The sequence below is a fragment of the Thunnus albacares genome, chromosome 16 (genome assembly GCF_914725855.1).
Source record: "Thunnus albacares chromosome 16, fThuAlb1.1, whole genome shotgun sequence".
Classification (NCBI taxonomy): Eukaryota; Metazoa; Chordata; class Actinopteri; order Scombriformes; family Scombridae; genus Thunnus; species Thunnus albacares.
Window position 1 is genome coordinate 16,240,926 of NC_058121.1, and position 21,430 is coordinate 16,262,355.

The following is a 21,430-nucleotide window of genomic DNA, read 5'->3' on the forward strand; positions in this document are numbered from 1 at the left end:
TAAGAACAGCGGAGTTGTGGAGAACTGCTGTTTCCGACAGATATCTGAACAAGTAAATGTCTCATACTGGGTTAAAGCAATGATTCTCTTCTCTGACAGAACCTAATCATTTTTCTAGGATGTAAGACGTTCAAATAGTTTAAGTAATTAAAAATGTATTAATTACAGTGTAATTTAATTATAGTCAAATTAATTGCAGTGTAGTTGGGAGTAATTAAAGTCCCCCTCCGGTCATAAATGTGTTTTTCTTCTTGTTCCGTCAGTTGGGTGCAGAATGATGTATGTGTCACTTTTTTCACATTCATCTACTGAAGGAGGAAAGTTTCTCCTTTCTCACCTTCAATTTGAGTTCAAGGTGCAGAAATAAAAGCGTGATTTGTGACATCACAGCTAGTTTTTTTTGCCAATAGTGTTGCAATATGGACTTTGCACTAATGGGATGTGGAAACTTGAAGCCTATAGTGCACATACTGGACACTGCAATTTTCATTGAAGTTGGAGACATATTGTGTCCAGCAGTTAGACTTTTGAAATGAAAAATATTTGCATATTTACAGATTATGGAATTTTCAGTGAGGGAGAAGAAGGATTTTAACAACGTAACTGAACTAAAAACCATATTAGACATAAATTATTACTCATAGCAGAGTATTTATATGTCTTAAAACACATCTGCAGGGGTTCTTTAAATGAATTGCAATTGATTTGATTAATTGCTCATAAATTGAGCAGAAACTCGCCACCTGGAAGCTGGACAGATGTAATCCTAAATACTGTGAGCCTCCAGCCTTCTATCCACTCTGCCCAAAGGCTCAACCAAACTCCTCCATTACCCAAGAAGTGGCTACTGACCTTTAATGCTAAAAGTCAGAGTTTCTGCTCGCATGTTTTAGAACAAGTTGTCATTGCCCATCTGTCTGAAGGCCTTATTATGGTTACAAGAAAGCTGAATATGAATTATGCAAGTGAAGGAGCTGTCATTGTGGTGAAAAGATCTGTAATGTTGCGGTAAATAAAGATTAACACACTCACTGCTGTACCAAGGCATTTTTTATTGAGTTTGATTACACCAATTTAACAGTGAACTGGTCAACAACAGAGAGTGGAGGGAGTGACTGAGCTAATTATTGATCATAATGTTCACAGTTAAGGCAAAAAAATACAGAAAGCTTTGAGGCTATTTGAGCTCTTTCATGGAAAGAATAATACCATATTTAAAGCATATATACACATCATCTCTCATAAACTATAGGCTTACTCACACCTACTTTGATGAAACTATTGAGGGGAGCATATTCACAATAAACCCACAGATCACCATTATAGCAGCTTGTACTGAAAAACAAAACATTTCCCCATATTATTAACCTCATATTATCTGTGGTATTATGAGAAATACTGTAACTTATGTATGTCTGTAACTTAGAAAAAGGTAAATTATTCATTTGGAGTGATATTATAGAGGGAAAGGCAGTAAAAGCTACTGTAAAAGAACAAATGGGTTCATGTTAAAACACAAGGGTAAGCTACATTTGTTCACCAGTCAGTTTCTAATCAGGTGAAATAAATACAACATGAGCATAATCTCAGTCATGTAGACATGATGATCAATGTGTTGAACTGTAGGACCTGTAATTGGAGGAATAAATTAAAAGGCATTTCATGAAGGCCACCACAGAAATTACATACAATTCTAATCACAACACACACACACACTGCATGATTTAGATAGAAAAATAAAAATGATTCAGCAACTCAGCTCACACTTTTTTAGAGAAAACTGATGGATATGACTGAAAAATGTTGTGCATTCTGTTCACTTGTTTGCATCACTTTCTCTCAACAATAAATATTCATTTGAAACTCTTTATACCTTTCATCGGGACTCGCCCATAAAAGCTCTTGACACGTTTTAATATCAAACTACATGACGTTCATTCATACGCACGTGTGCTCTGTAGTACATTTGAGTGTACTATAACTAATACTGACTCTTTCAAACGGACCCATGATTCACACACACACACACATATGTTGCTATGAAGTAGAATGAACTACTTGCGCGTACATATTTGCATTTCCATGCTGATTGAACAATCTGTAAAGTGTAACAGTCTTGACTGGAAAAGTTCAGAGTAAGAAAATAAATTCTGCATTGAGCATTTGGCACAAGTTTAAGTGACTTGCAATATGGTTGTTTTCTGTCTGATGCACTTCTGAACAGATGCCATAGGTATGTCTGCTAGATACAGTATGCAACCGTGTGCATAAATAGTCTAGAAGGTCAACGCTCACTCCGAAATAATATGTGCTAAGCTGCCTGAATAAATTACTATTATTTCTCATATACATACATCTAGTCAGAAGGCCACAGCGGCCCTCTTTTAATAAAAGTGCGCTTACATCCATCTTGTGCGTTATAAGACTATTCACAGCAGATTAGCCTACTGATGTAGCTCTCAGCTGTGCACTAAAAGTGCTCGGTCTTCTACAAAAAAATCTACAACGTCATATCACACACACGTATGTAACCATTACTGTCTAAATGACATCTCAAGCACACCATCGGTCAGTCAGTGCTCTGCCTGCTGCGAGCCGCTCAGCAGGCCACAGGTAGTCAGCTGCCAGGGCTGGGAGTCTGCGGAGGTGTAGTTCCCTGATGGTCCACCCGGGGGAGCTGCTCCCTCCAGTAGGTGAAGTGGCTGTAGGTGTCTGAGCAGGGGAAGTCTGAGGAGGAGGCTCGCATCTTCAGGGGAAACACGTGGTCCACCACCTCACCCAGACGTACGTAACTAGGGAGAGGAGAGGAGGATGCGACACGTTTAATGAGCAAACTGAACATTTTCTCTGAAGTGATTAAAATATTTCCCCCCCTAATATAGACCAAGCAAACTGGATGCAGGACTTACGATGAGATGTTGGTCTTGGCATGCTCCTGCACCAGCTCGCCTTTGGGGTTTACTGTAAAAATCCTGTTCAGTGGGACTCCTACTTCTTTATAAGAATATACATCCTACAGATATAAAAGAGAATTACAATAAATAGAGATAATTTACATCTAACTTAAACTTCTTAATTCTATACTGAGCATCAGTAATTACATTTAAATAACCCAGTGTCTGTTTGATAAATGCATACAAAAAAATACCATGAATTATATTGTATATAACATGCAGATATGTGTGTGTACCGTTGGTCTGTTGCCAAACGCTGCGTAGAAAGGCTGTGTGTTGGGGTAGAAGAGGTTCTTGATATCAGTGAGACACTCCACCTTGAACTTCTCTGGCTTCTTCTCAATCACCTCCCTGTCAAAGACACACGCAGACACATCACAGAGAATATATCAGCAAACCACAATCAGTACAGTACAACAATGCTCAAGTCAGTGTCCGATGTGTCCTGTTTAAGCCCATTTTCATACCTGTGCAGAGCTGAAAAGAGGCTGCTGGGGCTCAGAAGCACAGGGCCCATAGGAAGCATGGTGCCTCTCTCATTGACCCAGTGGAGGTAACCTCTGGTCATGTCCGCCATGCCAATAGCTCGAGCTGAACAGTACAGGAACTTGTAGCCATTTCTGATGGAAAGAGAGAAAAAACATTAGTCGTGTGCATAAATAATGATTATTACTGGCGATAACAACAAAACTGTTTTACTCATATGAGAGTGATATGAGACAGGCAATCAGTTATGTTGGAAAATAATTGCTTCCAGTTTGAATTTTCTAGAATTGTTTGTTCCTTTGTGCTTTGTTTGATTGACCGTAATTCACATCTGGTGTTCTATTCATAGATGAGTGCTTACTGGCTGACTTTGTGGTAGAGTTGTGCAATGCCCTGGTGGGTCCAGTCTTTCCCCAGTGTGGGCAGGATATGACCCAAGGTGTCTGACCTGAAGACAAACACATACATGTGAGATTTGGACACATAAGTAACTCTTCTTTAGTATTAAAAATATTATGAAAAATCGTGTTGAGAGAAGCTCTTGTTTTAGATTAAGAGGTTGAATATTTTATTTAATCAAAAAGTGCTGAACACCTGTTCACTCCCTGCTATTCATTTTTCTGGGAAAAACTGAAAGATTAAATCTTAGCGTGCAGAAAGCAGCGTGTTTAAACTTCAGAGGGAAATGGAAAACAGCTTCATAATCAGCAGTGAATGAGCACAATAAATGAAACTGTTGTTAAAAGATTATTTCAACATACCGAACACTATTAGTCATTAAAAAGTTATTCAGGGCAGTGAGGTGCACAGCTTACAGATGACCTGGCCATTTGGGGCCATATCTTCAATTTAAATCCAAACTAACTCAAAGTATGTAGTATAGGTAGTTTGTAAAAGTATGTATAAATTCACAGACATGTACACTGTATAATTCACACACCTGGTGATGGTTCCATCTATGTCAGAGATAATTATCTTGTCGTCCCAGTTCCAGAGGTAGATGGTTCCCTGACAGCGACAGGTTCCCTGGTACTGAGTGGTCACACTGAACACAACATCATTGGGACCATCCTGCAGCTGGAGAGACAGCTGTGTGTGTGTGTGTGTGTGTGTGTGAGAGAGAGAGAAAGAAACAGAATATATGAAGGGAGGAAAGAGGAGAGAAGAACATAATATTATAAAGAGTCACAAGTGAAAGTTTAAAAATGAACATTTCTGCAGTGTATTTAATCCAAACTCCTCACCAACTGCTCTGACGTGAGTCGGAGCGTCTTCTTATAAGACACGCCTCCTGTTGTGAGCCCAGGCTCTGATTGGACGGAGGAAGAGCTCTGCTTGGCTGCCCCGTGGTCTTCATCACTAGAGGACGACTCTTCTTTATGTCTGTTATCGAACAGGTTAACAGGGTTGGGTTAAAGACTGAAATATACATGTAAGTTACTCAATTAGGATGTTCAGTCCTTGGCTATGATACTTTTTAGCCAGCAATGTTTTGGAGTTCATTACCTGCTTGACATTTTCCCAGCTTGTTCAGCAGAGCCACACGCCCCAGAGACTGAATCCTACAAGGGAAGGAACAATGTTCATCTGCTTTCATCACTCATTCATGTAAACATGTTAAATAAGTAATAATAATCACAGTGCCTGGTAGCTCTAGTAGCAAAAATGTCAAAAATTTTAGCTTAATCTACAGTAAAAAAAAAAAAGGTGAAATTACCGATTTGGTGCTGTTGTTCCTCCCTCTCCACGAGAACCACCACCTCCCTCCTTTCTTGGGCATCTTCTCCTTCATGATGTTCTCCACTGCAGCCTGGAGTGGCGCACACACAACCCCAAACAACCACAAAACAACACCGTAAAAAACACTTAAAAAATGAAGCCAAAACAAATCATACAAAACAACAAACAGTAACACAGAAACAACAATGCGTCTGCGGTTGGGATGAGGGAAAAGAAAGAGGCGCGAAGTGAGTGAAAGAATTTGATTGCATTTGGAATAGAGATGGTAAAAGCCAGAAAGAAAGTGAAATAAGATGAGATAGTCATTTAAATGCTGACATACAGAGCTGTATCCCAGCATCCCAGTCAGACAACAGAGAAGAAACTCTAAGGCTGAGTAAATATAACTGAGGCAAGTATACTAATGGATAGATGGATGGATGAAGTAGAGGGAGGGAGTGATAAAATAAGAGGGAGGGAGAACAGAGGGGAAGACAAAGTTTAATTTGAGTGCCCAAGTGAAACAGATTCAGTGGATGTTTGTCACAAAACATAAAGTCTGTGTGAGAACAACAGAACATTTATGATGTGGGATTTGTAGGTTAAAGATTGTACATTTTGTTGAATGTAACATAACAACTGTAAGATATGTATTGAGTTAGAGACATACAGGATGCAGTACCCGCTTTGGTCAACAGGGGGAATTGTGTTCATGTAATACAACCAATCTATGGTCTGAGTCATTAGTATCTGTGCTGTGTATCAATTTCCTACCTTTGGCAGTGGTTTCTGAAAAGCTTGCATAGCCAGCATAAGTGGAGCTGCAGAGCTCCAATTATAGTACCTGAGGGAGAAAACAAAATATATTTATATCAGTTCCGTAAACGCAGCAAAATACACTTTGTCGGTTTTGCAAAAACCTCCTCATGAGCCCAAAGAATCCTGTCTACACTGCAGGTTTTGCTGCAGTTTAATCCAAACAGTAAAGAGTGGATTATAAACAGTTTTACTATATTTAGACACAAGCATTTTCTCACTCTAGTAAGTGTGAATATCTTACTTGGATCCAATTTTCACGACTAAATTGGGGTCATCGATGATGGAGGGGTTCTCTACAAACTGTTGGTACAAGATGATCTTCTCCTGGAACTGCTCTGTAAGCGCAAACAGACAAGCAAACACATTTTAGGTGCATTCGGTTTCCCTCCCGTTGCCACAGCTGGCACCACAGATGTCACACACGGTTGTCATGCGTCAGCGTGAATAGCTCACCTTTAGTGATCTCCCTGTTGTCAGTGAGGCCACCGCACAGAGAGATGGCAATGGACGGCAGGTCAGCCATGTGGTCGCAGTAGCTGTCCACGCCGCTGTCTCCTCCAGAGCTGAGCGACTGTGGGGACAGACTGGTGCTGTGGAGGCCCGGGTCTGAGATGCTCCTCATTGTTGCACCGCCATCGCTACACAGGAGAGAAGCCATTTTTTATCAGATTGAAGCTCAATAGAATTGAACAACTCGGCTATATCAATGTGTTAAAACTTTCATTACACAGGAATGATGACTCTCTATGCATGTGTGCATTCACATACCTCTTAGGGAAATACAAGGCTGCCACTTCGGGCTCCAGCTCTGTGATGTCATCCAAGTAGATTCCATCAGCACCAAGATGGCGGCTCCTTTTGTCTGCAAACATAGCAATGACCCCACTGAAATCAGTTGTCAGCCTCTTAGTATTTGCATTTATTCACGAAAAATGCATTTAACTGCTTGGTTTTGACTAATTGTGAGTAATTATGAAACCATATGGACAACATTTCTTGTCGATTCAAAATTGAAAAAGACTATTGATAAATCAGTATGGGGGGCTGGGAGGCTGACCAAGTTAAAACATCTTTTCACCAGCTTTTGGTAATATTTCCCTGACTAGACAGTTTCTCATATTTTTTACGGCTTTAATTCTCTCTTAATAACTAAGCACTTCAGTGGATTTTACCACAAAGTTTATGACATGCAAAGTACATGACAGACAATAATTTATTCTAAGACACAATAAAGCTTAATTTTCTTCAAACCATCCAGATGGTTTTTCGATTTGCTGTTTGGAGAAGCAGCTGCTCACCCTAATACAATGAATGGAATGATATTTGGTTTGTGGTGCACCAACAAACCAATTCTTAAAATATTAACTGCAGCGTATGGGGTTGTGGGATCATTAGTAACTGTCATGATATTTAGAAAAACCTTCCAAATGTAATTTTTGGGTGATTTTTCACCACAAACTGAATGCCGTTGAGCTAAAAGGAGAACTACGGCTGTCAGTTCCGAACCTCAGCAGATGAAATGATAACTAGTTAGATAAACAAGACTCTCAAGGGGAGAATAAGTTTTATTGTGTTCTTGATTGACTTCAAATGAAGCAGTGGAAAATATTACCCTTTCTCTTGGATGGAGAGTCCGTCTTGCCTAGCGGACGGTTCATTGTCTCCTCCATGTCTGACATCATACGAGCTGCCGCACCTCCCGCTGTTGTAACCTGCGCCTGGGACTCCATCCTGGAAGATTCCGACTCCATCCTGACTGTGACAACTGTTTCCTCAGTAGCTGCTGTCTCCTCCGGCATGAGCAGTCTGACTGCTGACATTTCAGAGCAGGGTCCACACCGTTCTGCGGACATCTCATGAGTAATCACACGAAAGTGTGTGTTCTCAGATACGGGGATGGATACGGGACAAACTTGTGGAGTGTTGGATTTCACTGGGAGGAAGGATGGCTAGAAAAGTAGGGAAAAGGATGATGATACACATGTTACATGGAGTAACATCAACATACCAAAGCTACCACAAATATATACAATATAGCACAACAGTTACCGTGGCAGCCTGTGGCAGCTCTCCCCAGGCCCAGTGCATGGCTGGATTCTGATTGTCTGTGTCTGATGGCTTCATCATAAGCTCAGAGTCACTCTTAGGAGAGGTGGGACGCGAGTTTCCAGGGCTGAGAGAGGAACATATGATAAACAACAATCAAACAGCTGCTCAGATCTACTCATAATGTGTAAGTCTTCATATGATTATGAGTAAATGAAGCACCTCTGAATAGGACTCCACTCTCCATCTGAACGAGTGTAGACGCCAGTCTGTTTGAAAGAACCACCGTTCGAACCAGCTGTTGCCTCGTCTCTCAAGACATCCCGAGACGAAGACCTGAAACACACACAAATGCTGTACATGTATACCGTATAGTTGTACATCATTAATCTGCAATGTTAATGACGAGGTGTATTTCTTTAATTTTGTGATGGGCTGTAATTTACCTTTCACTTTTCACCCATTTTCCAAAACGACTTTCAAGACCCACAGAGATCATGCCTGAACTTGTTGCACTCTGCCTGCACTCAAAACATAACACGTCTTAGCTACATTGCATTCTGGTCTTTTAAAGCTTCTGTCAGTGGAAATATTGGTATAGTTATTATCTCCCTGCTATTATAGCTGACTCTCAGAAAGAAGCTGTTTAAAGGAATTATGTGATGAAATGTCATTCTAAGTATATTAGAAAAAATATCATTACAAAACATTATAATCAGACCAGAAATGCAAAACACATCGCTAATAGCGGTTTAGTGTTTTAAGTTAGATAATTCATTTAAAAGCCAATTAAAGTCCCCCTCAAGACATGTTTTAGGAAATCTAAAAAAAACTCTGCTTGGAATAATAATTTGTTTCTGATATAGTTTTTCCACAAAAAAAAGTTAAATGACCTTGTTAAAAAGCTATTAATATGCAAATATTTTTCATTTCAAAAGAATGTCTTCTGTAAAGTCCATTCTCAGTGTATGTACACTGGAGTCTTCAGTTTTCCACATCACACTTGTATAAGTTGCATACTAGACCACGATTGGCTCTAAACTAGTTGTGATGTCACAAATCCTGCTCAAAGGTTAATGCCCTAAAATCTGATTTAATCTGAGAAACTTTCCACTTTCAGCAGATGAATGTGAAAACAGTCTACTAGTATCAAACTCTCAGCGAAGCTCAAACATCCAACTGAAGGAACAGAAAGAAAAATTTTTGAGTGGAGGAGGGGGACTTTAACATCTTGTTTACACGTTGTATACACGCATTTTATTTGCGGCGCTCTCAGTAAGCTCACGTGAATGAAAAAGACACCGTGGTATTGATTTACAGTTGCGTACAGCAGAGACGAGCCAGAATTTAGATGTAATAGATCTCACACACATGTGCAGAAATGAAATAAATCTGTCATTGCGGCAGTTATTTACAACCGCTCTCGTATTCATTCATGATAAGCAGATCTTAACAACATATGTAAGGGACGTGGCTCCTATAGCCACATGCCTGACATGCATACTGCACATACTAGACTGTTATTGTTTGACTACTGTACCGCACAGCAAGGGCCGAGTTGTGGTAGTCGTATATATACACATACTGTATGAGCACTCATTCACAAAAACAGACACACTCTTTTCATGTGCAAACTTGCTCTTTCACATCCAGTGAGGGAAAAAAAATCATGGTGCGGATGTAGTGTTTTCCATATGGTCTTGAGTATCTTATCAGTGGGTGTGGGTGTGTGTGCCAACACCACAGCTGGAGGCCTCTCCACTACAGACGCTGGTCTGTTTATTCTTGTCTGACAGACTCCAGTTCCAATACAGCTGCTCTCAAAGCTTATTTCAGTGATGTATTGTACTGTTTTTCTCACTGTCCACACTTCACCCCTCCTGTACTCTGTCACGTGTATCCCTTTTCCTCACATGTATTTTATTACTTCCCTGTTATTTACATACATTCTTCCTTTTTGCTGTCTTTATTCCTCTTTTCTACCATTTCCCTCTTCCCATTTTTCCCCTCTACTCTCTCTTCGTTCTGCTGTTTCTCACCTGTTGCTTTCCATCTCCGTCCCTTCATCTGAACTGATGTCTATAGTGAACATGTCTTCGTCCTCAGAGTAGTCTCCGCTCTCCTCCCTCCGCATGCTGTCCGCTCGGGCCTTCCTCCTCCTCTTCCTCCTCTTCTTCATCATCAAACCGCCGGTCTCTCCGGCACTCCCCGTGGAGCCCAAGGTCTGTATGGGAGGCCCAGAGCTCTTCCCTAGCAGGGAGGAGCTCATCAGAATGGCTCCATCTGACAAGATGGGAGAGGTGGCCAAGTAGGAGGGAACAACTTCCTGTTTGGACAAGAAACAAGAAATTTTTAAAATTAATGCAGTGTAATGCTGCAGATTATTAACATATAGAAACTGAATGATTTCAAGTAAATCTGCATCCCTTGATGTAAATATTCTGCTCAAAGTAAATGTCCAGACCATGCAACCTCCATTAATATTATTTTTAATGTTACAATTAACGTACACATTGAAAAACAAAATATCGCATTCAAATTATCTTATAAAGTTTCCTGTTTCTAGATTTTGCGATTTGGTATAACTTTATAAACTTTTTTTTGCACAATTTTAGTATGAGCCAAGTAGGCACATGTGTGCAATCACTGCCAGCTGTTTGCAGGAACCCCTTATGCTGTGGAGAGAGTTTGCAAGCCGATCCAAAACAGAATCTGTTCCTCAGTTCTGTGAAAAGGAGGCAGTTTTACAAAACCTCCTTCTAAGAAAAATCTGGGCTTTCCAGGAGGGTCTCCAGTGGAGGGGAGTATAAATGCATGTGTGGAAAGGCATATGGAAAGCAGAAGAAGGAGGAGAAAGGAAAAAAAGAGGTATGATTTGTGGTCTGATAATACTGCCTCACGTTTTTTCTTCCCTGTGCCAAGAAAACGGTCCAGAGACACAATCCTCCTCCCCCCCTTGCTCTTCCAGGCGTGGGAATCTGACACCACTCTGGTTGAAATAAATCACCCACTTCCCTTGTCGGTGTCGGGCCCCAAGTTTCAGTAGTTTTACCGCTTGTTTATGTCTTTAAGGCATACACACACATCCTCGTGTGCATACAATAACGCAGAGACATTTTACTATGACCACTTGGCTCTTTCAGTCTGCAGCTCAAAAAACTTGGAAACCCAAGTGAAAACACTGGATGTCGAAAAAGTCAGCTTTCCGAGAACAGCTGTTTTTTTCCCTCAAGTTTTCCATGAATTTCAATACTGAGTTTTGAATGGTTCTCATGGGCTTCAAAAACATACAAACTTTAAATGAAGTCATCTTAAGGGGGATTTCTGACTTCAACTATTCACATTTTCAAACTTTAATCATTTGTTTTATAGAAAACAAAATTACACAAATTGCCATAAGCATATTTTTTTTCAGGAAACTCCAAGAAAGTAAGAAAGTCCTGATTTCTGCTCAATCATAAGTCCACAGTATTTAATATAGGTCACGTTAGTAAATACTCCCTTCAGTACTCTCACTGATGAACAGAGGAATGCTGTTCAGCAAAAAAGGAAAGGAAGAAATTCCTGGCTGCTGTGCCAACTCTGCACACAGCGTGACCTTGTTCAGACTACTAGGACTATGTGTAAGAGGGAAGACAGTTTGGATAATGACTCTCGGTTGTAAACAAGGGTGTGTCTGAGTTTTTATCATGGAGATGGAGATTGTTTCAAATGTGTTTTTATCTGAAACTGTTTTTATTTGAATCAATGTGTGTCATTTAACGGACTGACATTTTGTGTTACCCTTCACTTTACCACACACATGCCGGTCTAGATTTTTCTTTTGAAAATGAGCAAGATCGGTCGAAAAACATGGCAACCATCAACCAAAATATCTTCACAAAGTGCAGAGCTTAGAGAATATTGGCCATGACTCATTAACCATTTGTCCAGTCATCATAAATCTTGGTACATAACTTCAGTCTATCATTGGTAATAAGTCTACCAAAGCATTTTGAGCCCCACCCATAGAGGGGGCTAGTTTTTTCTGCTATCTCTACCTAGGGTAAACTCTTTTCACTATACCTGATCATTTTCTGTTTCTTGGACAAAGAATGCCTCTCCATTGTCCCCAAGCTTCATATGTAAAGCCACTGCTTCTCCATTGATCTCCATGTCCACCTGAAGAAGAGAAGAGAAATAAGAATACCTCATCCGAACAATTAAACTGTTTTTCCTTACAGTACAAAGGCAGTTGCTTGGTTTTTATGACCCTTACCACTTTCTCTCGGGACCGGAGGACCCCCATCTTGCCGAAGCGAACGTGGAAGGGTGAGCATTGCAGGGAGCCATCGGGCTGTCTCACTACGATGACGTCAATGCAGCCAGAGAGGGTGGCAGGATTGAGACCTCGGTACAACTCTTTGACCTGGACAAACACCTGCCCTGCCAACTGGCCCACGTAGTTCATGGTCTGACGGGTCTGGGGGAGGAAACAGTGAATGGAATGAGATGGATGAGAGAGACAAAAACAATAAATGATTTAGAACGAAAAGCTATATCTAAATAAACAGCAAAAGGTCTGCAACGCTTCTTAAATTACCTACTTGTAACCACTAAACACCACAACACCATGTCTCAAACTCAGTCAACCCTCAAATAGGAGGTGTTTATGAACCGGCATCCGCCGTGCCATTCTTCAGTCTGTCAATCAAGCTACTGATGACGTATGACCTGATGACTCTCCTTCAGAGGAATGGGGTGAAGTTATTCTCATAATCTGGTCTGAGGTCAGTTTCTCAGCTGCATTGTGACCAGTACGGGGAAAGAGGACAGAAAAACTGGCTCCTGCTCAGTGCTCATGTGTTATTTCTCTCAAGATACTCTGTGACCTGCGTACTGTAACATTCAGAGAACCACTTTGACCTTCTCACCCTGTGGCCCCCCCTTCATGATAAGTCTGGAAATCCTATCCTGTCTTCCATTCAGCTGCTCCAGACACCAGAGGTCAAAGGACAAACCAAGTTAGACCAGTCGGCACTCATGTAGTGACAGTGATGTCATAACCTGCCAGGGAGTTTATTGGCTGAGCCAAACAAAGGTGTCATGAGATCTGGGGCACCTAGGCAATGTTTTCAGATACATGTGAGAGGGACTGTGAACACCGACAATGCAAATGTCGTCTGAAGGTAAAGGATACTGTTACGCAAGAACTCAATGAGCGGCTCAACACATAAGTCTGAGTATGTTGACTGTTCTCTACCAGCTACAGGCCTGTTAATCAGTCCACGTCATTCAAACATTTCACACAGTATTTATTTCTGGTTTGATAATAGCGACACAGTAGCAGAAGAGAAGGGTTGAGTGACCAAATTTGTGATTCTGTCCTTATAATCAAGTCACACACACTTCCCTTAGTTGTGACACTTAGTCCTGTTGTTCTTTATGTAAATACACCTTATACGCTTTTTCCAAAACATCTGGACAATTATATAGATACCAGTATTGGAAATGCCCCCGATACTGCCTAAAATGCTGGATTTGGGTGTTGGCGGGTATGCAAGTCTATGCACTGATCTGATACCACGTAATTTATTAATAAACTTTAAAGAAGTTTCAGACCGAGATAAAACAGCAGTTTTCCTGGAAGTCAATTTGTCTCCAAAACAGCAGCCTACACAGCAAACTGCTCTGTGCAGCTACTGTTTTAGAGTGGCGAAGAAGAATTGATCTCTGGTAAATAGTGTAACGTTAGCCGTTAGAAATGTCAGCAATTTGGCAACATTTTACACTGGAAAGTCCCACCAGTAAAAAAACAACGTACATGCAAGGCTTTAGTTTCAAGGGGTGGCACTAGTTTTGCCAATTTCAACACCAGCAATCTTATAAAGCATTTAAAAACACATTTCGCAAAAGAAAGCAATCATATCACATCCATACAGGGTTACAGCTGTTAATTTTATTTTAACGCAATGGTATCAGATCAATACTTGGTATCGGCCAATACACAAGTTCAGGTATCGGAGTCGGTATCGGGAAGGAAAAAATGGTATTGGAACATCTCTACAATGATCTCATTGTGGTTGATATGACCAATATAAATTCCCAACTTCTTCATTTCACTCCTGATCCAATGTTGATATACCTGTCTCTATTTCCATCTGCATTCTCTCACGTATGTCCAGCTAATTGTGACAACTCTGCTTTAAAACAAACTACTTCAAAGGAATGCAATTACGACACATCAATAGGTATCTAAACAATTCAACTTCATTTCTTCCCAGTGGCTTATGGATTGAGGAAGGTTTGAATGTCTTTTGCATATGAAATTTAGCTCTAAGGGTTATCAGCAGACATTAAATAAGATAAGGGATTAAAATAAAACCATTTCAAGAGTATCCATTCATGTTATTATTGCTGGCGCCAGATGTTGACTAGATTATTTTGGTTTCTATGATGCAAACACCAATGGCAAGCATGTGATGCATCCCATTTGTAAAGCTTTCAAAGCTCTAGTCTAATAATGGAAGGGGGGGGGGGGGTTGTCTTTGACTCAATTGGCAGTGGGCCCCAAAAAACGATTGCAGCACCAGAAGATAAGGTTGGAACAATGCCAACATACCCCTCCCTTCCCCTTTCTCATGGAGCCCATGTGGCCACAACAAGAGGCCCCTCACTGGTGAACAGGAGCCCTAACTTTAAAGCAGCAGCTGAATCTGAGAAGACATGTCTGGATCTCGAAATACCTCTCATAGATGACCTTCACTGTCTTAAATTTTTAATTTCACTTTTCACTGAGGCGTTGAGTTACTGGCTGATTCTCAAAGCAGCTTCATCCAAAAATAGATTTTCTTGTGTTACAGATGAAACAAAAAGAGGAACAATGTCTCATATCACTGGCCCTGCTTGCTTTCTAAACGGCTTATACCCATACCCAACCCACATTTACAGCCTTGAATGAGCCTTTGAGAAATCCTATTTTTTAAAAAGCCGCTGACTTGTGTTTAACTGTGGTATGCTCATTAGTTTAATGGATTCAAAGGCTGCAGTTATGAGGGTTTCCTCACAGGCTGGAATCTGGCTGGGCCACTCAGTGGATAATATGTTGCAGGTATAGACAGAGACTGTTTTGCTTTCATTCTCATTAGAATCATAGTAACATATTAATTCTCCTACTACATAAACATTCAAACCCATAAGCTTCACTACATCCTGATCACTCTAAGAAAATCAAAAACCCCAGCCGAAGAGGAAAATTTAGGTGATTAATTATGTTTAATTACTAGCAACAAATCATTCGTTTCCCCAACCACATGTTCAAAGGGAAAGGCATTTTAAATCCAGCACATGTAAGTGAATAGCTGGCTCAAAACATCCTGACAGCGCAAGGACTGAATGATAAACGATAAAAGCACACAGTATTTATCATATAGCTGACGAATATATTGATGAGTTGTGAGAAAAAAAGGAGCCCATTCATCATCTGTGTCAGCAAACGGGCAGGTGCAGTCAAACGCAGTATAAATATAGGCTCCTACCTCTTAAGGCTGAATACGTTGACAGCAACAGACGGAGACTGGCGTTTCCTCAGCGGTGAAAGACAACACAGCAGGGCATTATAGAAGACACATTTCCCGATGGAGAGTATGTCTGAGTCTGTGCTAAAGCCCTGACCTGCTGTCATCTACTGGAAGCAGCTAAACAGGACTATTTAAAAAAGCGATACTCATTCCCCCCTCTCTCCCTCTCTCTGTTTATCGCTGACTCTGTCTCTCTCTCCTCTCTCTCCCTCTAGCTCAGGGTGCCTTGTCAGTATATGACATCATCTGCAGCGAAAAGCCGCCTGGTGACCAATCAGCGTCGAGCTGTTGAGTTGCCAAACGCATCGTCTCAGCTGCCACTGTGGCAACAAAATTGTTTTTTTCGCAGCCACTTTCATACATTGTCGCAGACTGTCGACTGGTTGCGTCAAGCTGATGGTGGTATTCTCAAATATCGGCATAATTATTGCTCGTATTCATTAGTATATTTAGTGGAAAGAGCCAATAAATACCACAAATTTTGTATCGTTTTATTAGGTTACATTAAACTTGCCGCTGGTACCTTAAAGTTAATCAAATGGGGTGATTAATACCCTAAAAACTACCAAATACAAGACACAAATGCGGTACGACATATGAGTTGAATGATACATTTTTGCACAAACATATCCAGCTCATGCTACAGTGTTGAACTTTAAAGAGCACTGGGTGAGGAGAAATGTATACAGCAGCTATGCTTTGGCGGCGGGAAATGGTGAGTCAACGTCAGCGTTTGAAGTCACAGAGTCAGTGTGATGCAGTGAGGTGATCTTGCCGACCAATCACAGCCCTGCCTGCTGGCACATGCGATGTTTGCAGTTGTAGCCTGAGACCCTCTAGTCTACTGAGACTGTGTGTCAGGAGGAAGTGGTTGACTGCTAATGGCACTCTCAACACCAGAAGAACCTGATCATTAATGTCTGTGTAATAATATTCTTGCATAATTACACACACACACACACACACACACACACACACACACACACACACACACACACACACACACACACACTTTTGTAATATAAAGACAGTAATGTTGACCTAGTTATCCAATCTTTTACTTTGTTTCCCTCTTTCTGTTGGTGTGTATGTGTGTGTGTACAGGTATTCCTAATGTTGTGGGGACATAAGTCTGGGGACTCGCCCCCCTTTTGGGGACAAAAAGCAAGTCTCCATAAATCATTAATTTTAGGTGAGGATTTGGTTTAAAGTTAAGGTAAGGTCAGGGTTAAGCAAGTAGTGGTTAGTGTTAGGGTAAGTCTCCAAGAAGAGAATTTAAGTCAATGTAATGTCCTCTATGATGGAAATATGATGCTGTGTGTGTGTGTATGTATGTATGAAGTGGGCACACAGCCAAAATCATGACAACAAAATATCTCTTCATGGAAGACCTCCAAGCAGCAGCCCAAATATTTGATAGGCTACACGCTACAACAGACTCACGTGCAGCTCTTCTACAACATGAGCCAGTTCAGCCATATGTGTGTGTGTGTGTGTGTGTGTGTGTGTGGGTGTGTGGGTGTGTGTGTGTGTGTGTGTGTGTGCGCGCGCACGCACACTAATTGTTTTTCCAGACTGTGAAGCAGTCTTTCTGGGCTAAACCAGAAAGGGAAGAATGTGTGTCTTTGTTAGGGTTTTTCCATCACAGTCTACCAATGCATTTGATGTGGGGCTCTTGTGTACACTTGAAATATTCACACTGTTATTCCACATGATTATTTCTAACACTAATGTGATTCAAGTGATTAAAATGAAGGAAACTGCAAACTGTATAACTACAAACACGTGTTTGAACTAGTCTGCAGGTTGATAAAAGAGGAACAAGCAGTGCATGTCATTATGTCAGGTTGTACAATGCCACAGCTGCTGTCTCTGCGGTTTACAACCTTGCAGGTTTAGTATGTATAGTTTCAGTACCGGTTTGTTTCCTGAGAACTTTGTCTCTTTAAACGACTGACCCAGCAGCAACTTGCACTAGTCTAACCTCAGCTGACTTTAAGCAGTTTTATGAATAGGCAGATTGGTGGAATAGTTATTCCTTTTATTACCTGAAAGTAAAATGTACTCACATATGGTTTCCATGTCTGTCGTTCCTTTTTGTTTTTATTAACTTGAGGCCCTTGCTGTGAGACATATGAGGTGTTCGCTGTCATACTGAGCATTTTTCCCTTTTAAATTTAAGCTACAAGCAGAGGAAAAGATATTTATAAGGAAGCTGTGCAGCTAAAGTTCAGTTTCATTCATCATGGTACAATCTGCTACATCTTCTTCATAACAACATAATAAGACCTTAAACTATCTGCATGCCAGAAGCCTTAGTTTCTTTTAGATCTTCTTACATATGTGATATTAAAAGTCTCCACCCTGATCGCAAAATAAATACAGTTATAGCCCTTTAATGACTGTGGGTAACACATACCATCATATATTAACAGTGGTCATCCCCCACTGGCGCTACTACTTATACAGGCTGTCCTCATATCAGTCTTTATGTCAGTGTCACTGGATTCTCTGAGGACATATGAGCCACACAGCTGCCCTCATACATGTTTTGAAGAACAAGATTCTTTGCCAGGAAGAGCTGAACTCAGTCCACACAAAACAGCACATGATAGCAATTTCATATTTAACATGTATGGTCAGTGGCACAACTAATATCAGGCTACAAGAACCACGTTGACATATGATAAGTGTCAATAAACAGCTCAGTAAGATGCATCAGCAAAGAAAGAAACATTTGTATTTGCTTAAAATATCGAAAGCCCTCAAATATCTTACATTTTACTTATTTAATATGTTGACACATAAAGTTAGAATTAGGTCAGACCCACTTGGGCACCTCTAGGTTGACCTTACTTAGCTTTGCGCCAAAAATTCCCGTCTTTACTTGGAGGCGTGTCTTGGCTGCTGTGGCCTCACACTCAGCTCAGCCAATCGCAACTTTGGATAATACAGGTTGGTAGCAAGAGGTGACTGCTCTCTAAGCACCAATCAGGTTGTAGTGGGGCCACCATTTGTTTGCTTAACATTCATATCTCCCAAATATAGTAAAGTAATTTCTAAACATGACATTTTAAGCCTGTTGGAGAGGAAACATCAGCTTCTGTGCTCAAATACACTGTCCAACCAGTCAACAATTTGCTAAGTTACACTTCCCATTTTTTTTCCATAACCAGGGATTTTTATTCATTGTCAATGTTTACACTCCAAACTTTTTATACATATATATACACACTAACAATCATTTTAAAGGAGTGACACCACCACAAACTCAACTCGGTTTGCCTCAAACCATCAAAAACAACATATTTCACTTGACTCAGCAATAGCATATTGTTTCAACAAATGCATTGCGTCATCCCTTTTGCACAATCTGTTGATATCAAGGCCTCTGATTGGCTCAGGCTATTCTGGCCTGAGAGTCATAAGACATGACGGAAAAATGAACTGGAACTGCCACAATTTTACACAGAGATTAAAAGGAAAAAAACTCTTTGTCCTTAATTAGGGAGATTATGAGAATAAGAGAAGAGTTTAAACCCCCTCTTAGGCAAAAGATTGTTGACTTATGGCTGTAGACTTTGAAAAAAGGAGAAAATGAGAAGAATGTTTTTATTAACTCAAGATAGAAAATGGGAAAACATATTTTGAAATGGAATAGAAGCATCCACAAATATCTTTGAGCGTGTTCTCATGTTTACAAGAAACCACGAGGAAGCACTTTGAGCACTACATTTCTGTGTTTCTATGCATATTTATTAATCAATATATGAAAATGTACATTATACACATACAAATATATATGTGTTTGAACACTGCACTTCAATTGCAATTAGTTATCTTATAACTTTTACTGTATCACCTATCTCTTCACCCAGCTTTCCCCAGTCACCTCTCATCCCCCCTTCACACTTTTTATCCTCCTTCTTCACAAGTTTAGGTCAGACCAGATCGCCTTACAGGGGGGGAATACTGACACACACACCCCTGGTCTCACTGCCTCTGCTCCTCTAAAACCCACTTACAGAGCTAGTTACTTTTAAACACACTATATAATATTTTATTTATGTTCAGTATCTTATTTTTATTGTGTATACTGTGTCTTTGTCTGTTCCGCACTTAAATAAAACAAACATCTGTCTGGAGCCTTGCTCTGTCATGCTACAGAACACACATAAATCTGTAAGCGTGCATGCATATATCCACACACTCTCAGTTGACATTTTACTCACGTTGTAACTAGATGCATGTCACCTTCACATGCAATGTGGTCATGAAGTTCCTCAATTTATATTTTCATAATTCATGCTAATTATGGGTTCCTCTAACAACATGCAGATTTACAAATTACTTTACCCAGCTCCAGGTGGTGTCACTGACATCGTGTTCAACAGTCTCATATAACTCTTCATCATCCTCTACTGGTATCATGATTCCATAATGTGTTCGATCCCAGCTGCAGATCTCTGATTTGCTACCTCTCAACGCATGTGTATGTGTGAGATCTCCATGAGCCTAGAGTCTAGAACTTGTGTCTTCACTCTGCGAGTGTGTCAAGGGTCTGACTGCCGTGTTCAAGCGGACAGCGTCTTACTAAATTTACCTGGGCCCCCTTGTCAGAAATCTGAGACGGTCCTTGAGTGGCCATCATCCACCAGACCCTCTGACTTCTTAGGCATGTTGTGAGGAGCACCTGTTAGGATTGTTTGTCAGAATGTTAGTGTAAGTGGACTTCCTCATACACCAGTCAGACAACAAATTACTTTGGCATGGAGCTCCCCCCACCAATGCATGCCTGACAGTTTTTTCAATGTGTAAATTTCTCATTAGTTAACACAGAGAGTGTGTGGCACCTGTTGTTGCTGTTGACCCTGTGTTGACCATGCTGGTGGCGTCACTGACATTCAGACAAGATCAGAGCACCTGTCACATTGGGTGAAGTCCAAGTCTCCCCGGTACCCGTTTACTCTTCCAGTGACCACTGTAATTAATATGACACTGTGGTCACTGATGTGTTTGTATTGGTGACCTTTGGTATATATTTGATATGCCAGCTGACTGTCTGCAACAGTGCAATCCACCTCTAATGTGAAACTTACTCAGCTGTGGCCTACATTGCCATCCAGTGTTCAAAAAAGGTAAATGCATGCGGATTTAAGATTAAGGACCAAGTTGCTTTCAAGTCCTGTGTTTAAACTCTGACTTACAAATGTAGTTGTATACAATGGAATTATTAGCCTACAGATGAATTTATCTTTGGACGGAAATTATAACAAAATCTGTCTACAAAGAAAATTATTTGAGATGCATTTTTTGAAATCCTTTGTCACAGCTCCTATGTAAAACAACGGTCTATTTTCATAAAACAACAACAGATTGCTTCCACACTTACTTTGCTGCTTTTTGGCTCAGTTTTTTAAAGGTTAAACTGTATTGGGTTAAGTTGGGTTTGGGTTGGTTTTTTTCGTCAGGGTTTCATTAACTGTACATTCACTCCTCATGCTGCAAAACTGTTTATAGTCATGAAAAACATGAAATCATTTTGAATAAACAGCTAGGCACATAGATTTAGAGGAGAGGGATATGTTATGTACAACATGCACTTAACTGATGTCTCAATAGTGACAATAATAACATTAAGCAAATAAGTAATAATCAACATTGCAAAACAGCAACAACAAATTTTTTTTTTTTAAAAATCTGCCGTGCATTTAGAATACCAATATTTCCTCCAGTACCTGAAGGTAGCATACCTCTTGCTGCTTTCACCGTGTCCTCCTCCTCTTGTCGCATATTTATCCAGCTAGCTGATCGGTAGCTTTTGTGTCAGGATGGTGTCAGTGGTGT

The 21,430-nt window shown here is 40.5% G+C and overlaps 1 protein-coding gene across 5 annotated transcripts; it reads right to left on the reverse strand.

Annotated features, from left to right (window-relative positions):
• Positions 1 to 1,032: 1,032 nt before the first annotated feature.
• lpin1b (lipin 1b) lies at positions 1,033 to 21,424 on the reverse strand. Of its 5 annotated transcripts, XM_044376483.1 has the most exons (23): positions 21,337 to 21,424; positions 20,437 to 20,564; positions 20,187 to 20,276; positions 12,283 to 12,486; positions 12,090 to 12,185; positions 10,064 to 10,350; positions 8,471 to 8,545; positions 8,247 to 8,360; positions 8,028 to 8,151; positions 7,591 to 7,927; positions 6,747 to 6,840; positions 6,432 to 6,616; positions 6,220 to 6,313; positions 5,934 to 6,003; positions 5,158 to 5,250; positions 4,947 to 5,002; positions 4,685 to 4,823; positions 4,381 to 4,529; positions 3,802 to 3,888; positions 3,422 to 3,574; positions 3,191 to 3,305; positions 2,910 to 3,013; positions 1,033 to 2,792 (listed from the first exon to the last, which is right to left on the reverse strand). In XM_044376483.1, the coding sequence occupies exons 2-23, from the start codon at positions 20,485 to 20,487 to the stop codon at positions 2,618 to 2,620; spliced, it is 2,892 nt and encodes a 963-aa protein (XP_044232418.1). In that variant the 5' UTR covers positions 20,488 to 20,564; positions 21,337 to 21,424; the 3' UTR covers positions 1,033 to 2,617. The 5 variants fall into 5 exon arrangements, with proteins under 5 accessions (XP_044232418.1, XP_044232420.1, XP_044232419.1 ...); XM_044376485.1 differs by lacking the exon at positions 8,471 to 8,545; XM_044376484.1 differs by lacking the exons at positions 20,187 to 20,276; positions 20,437 to 20,564; positions 21,337 to 21,424 and adding an exon at positions 19,940 to 20,162.
• Positions 21,425 to 21,430: the final 6 nt, after the last annotated feature.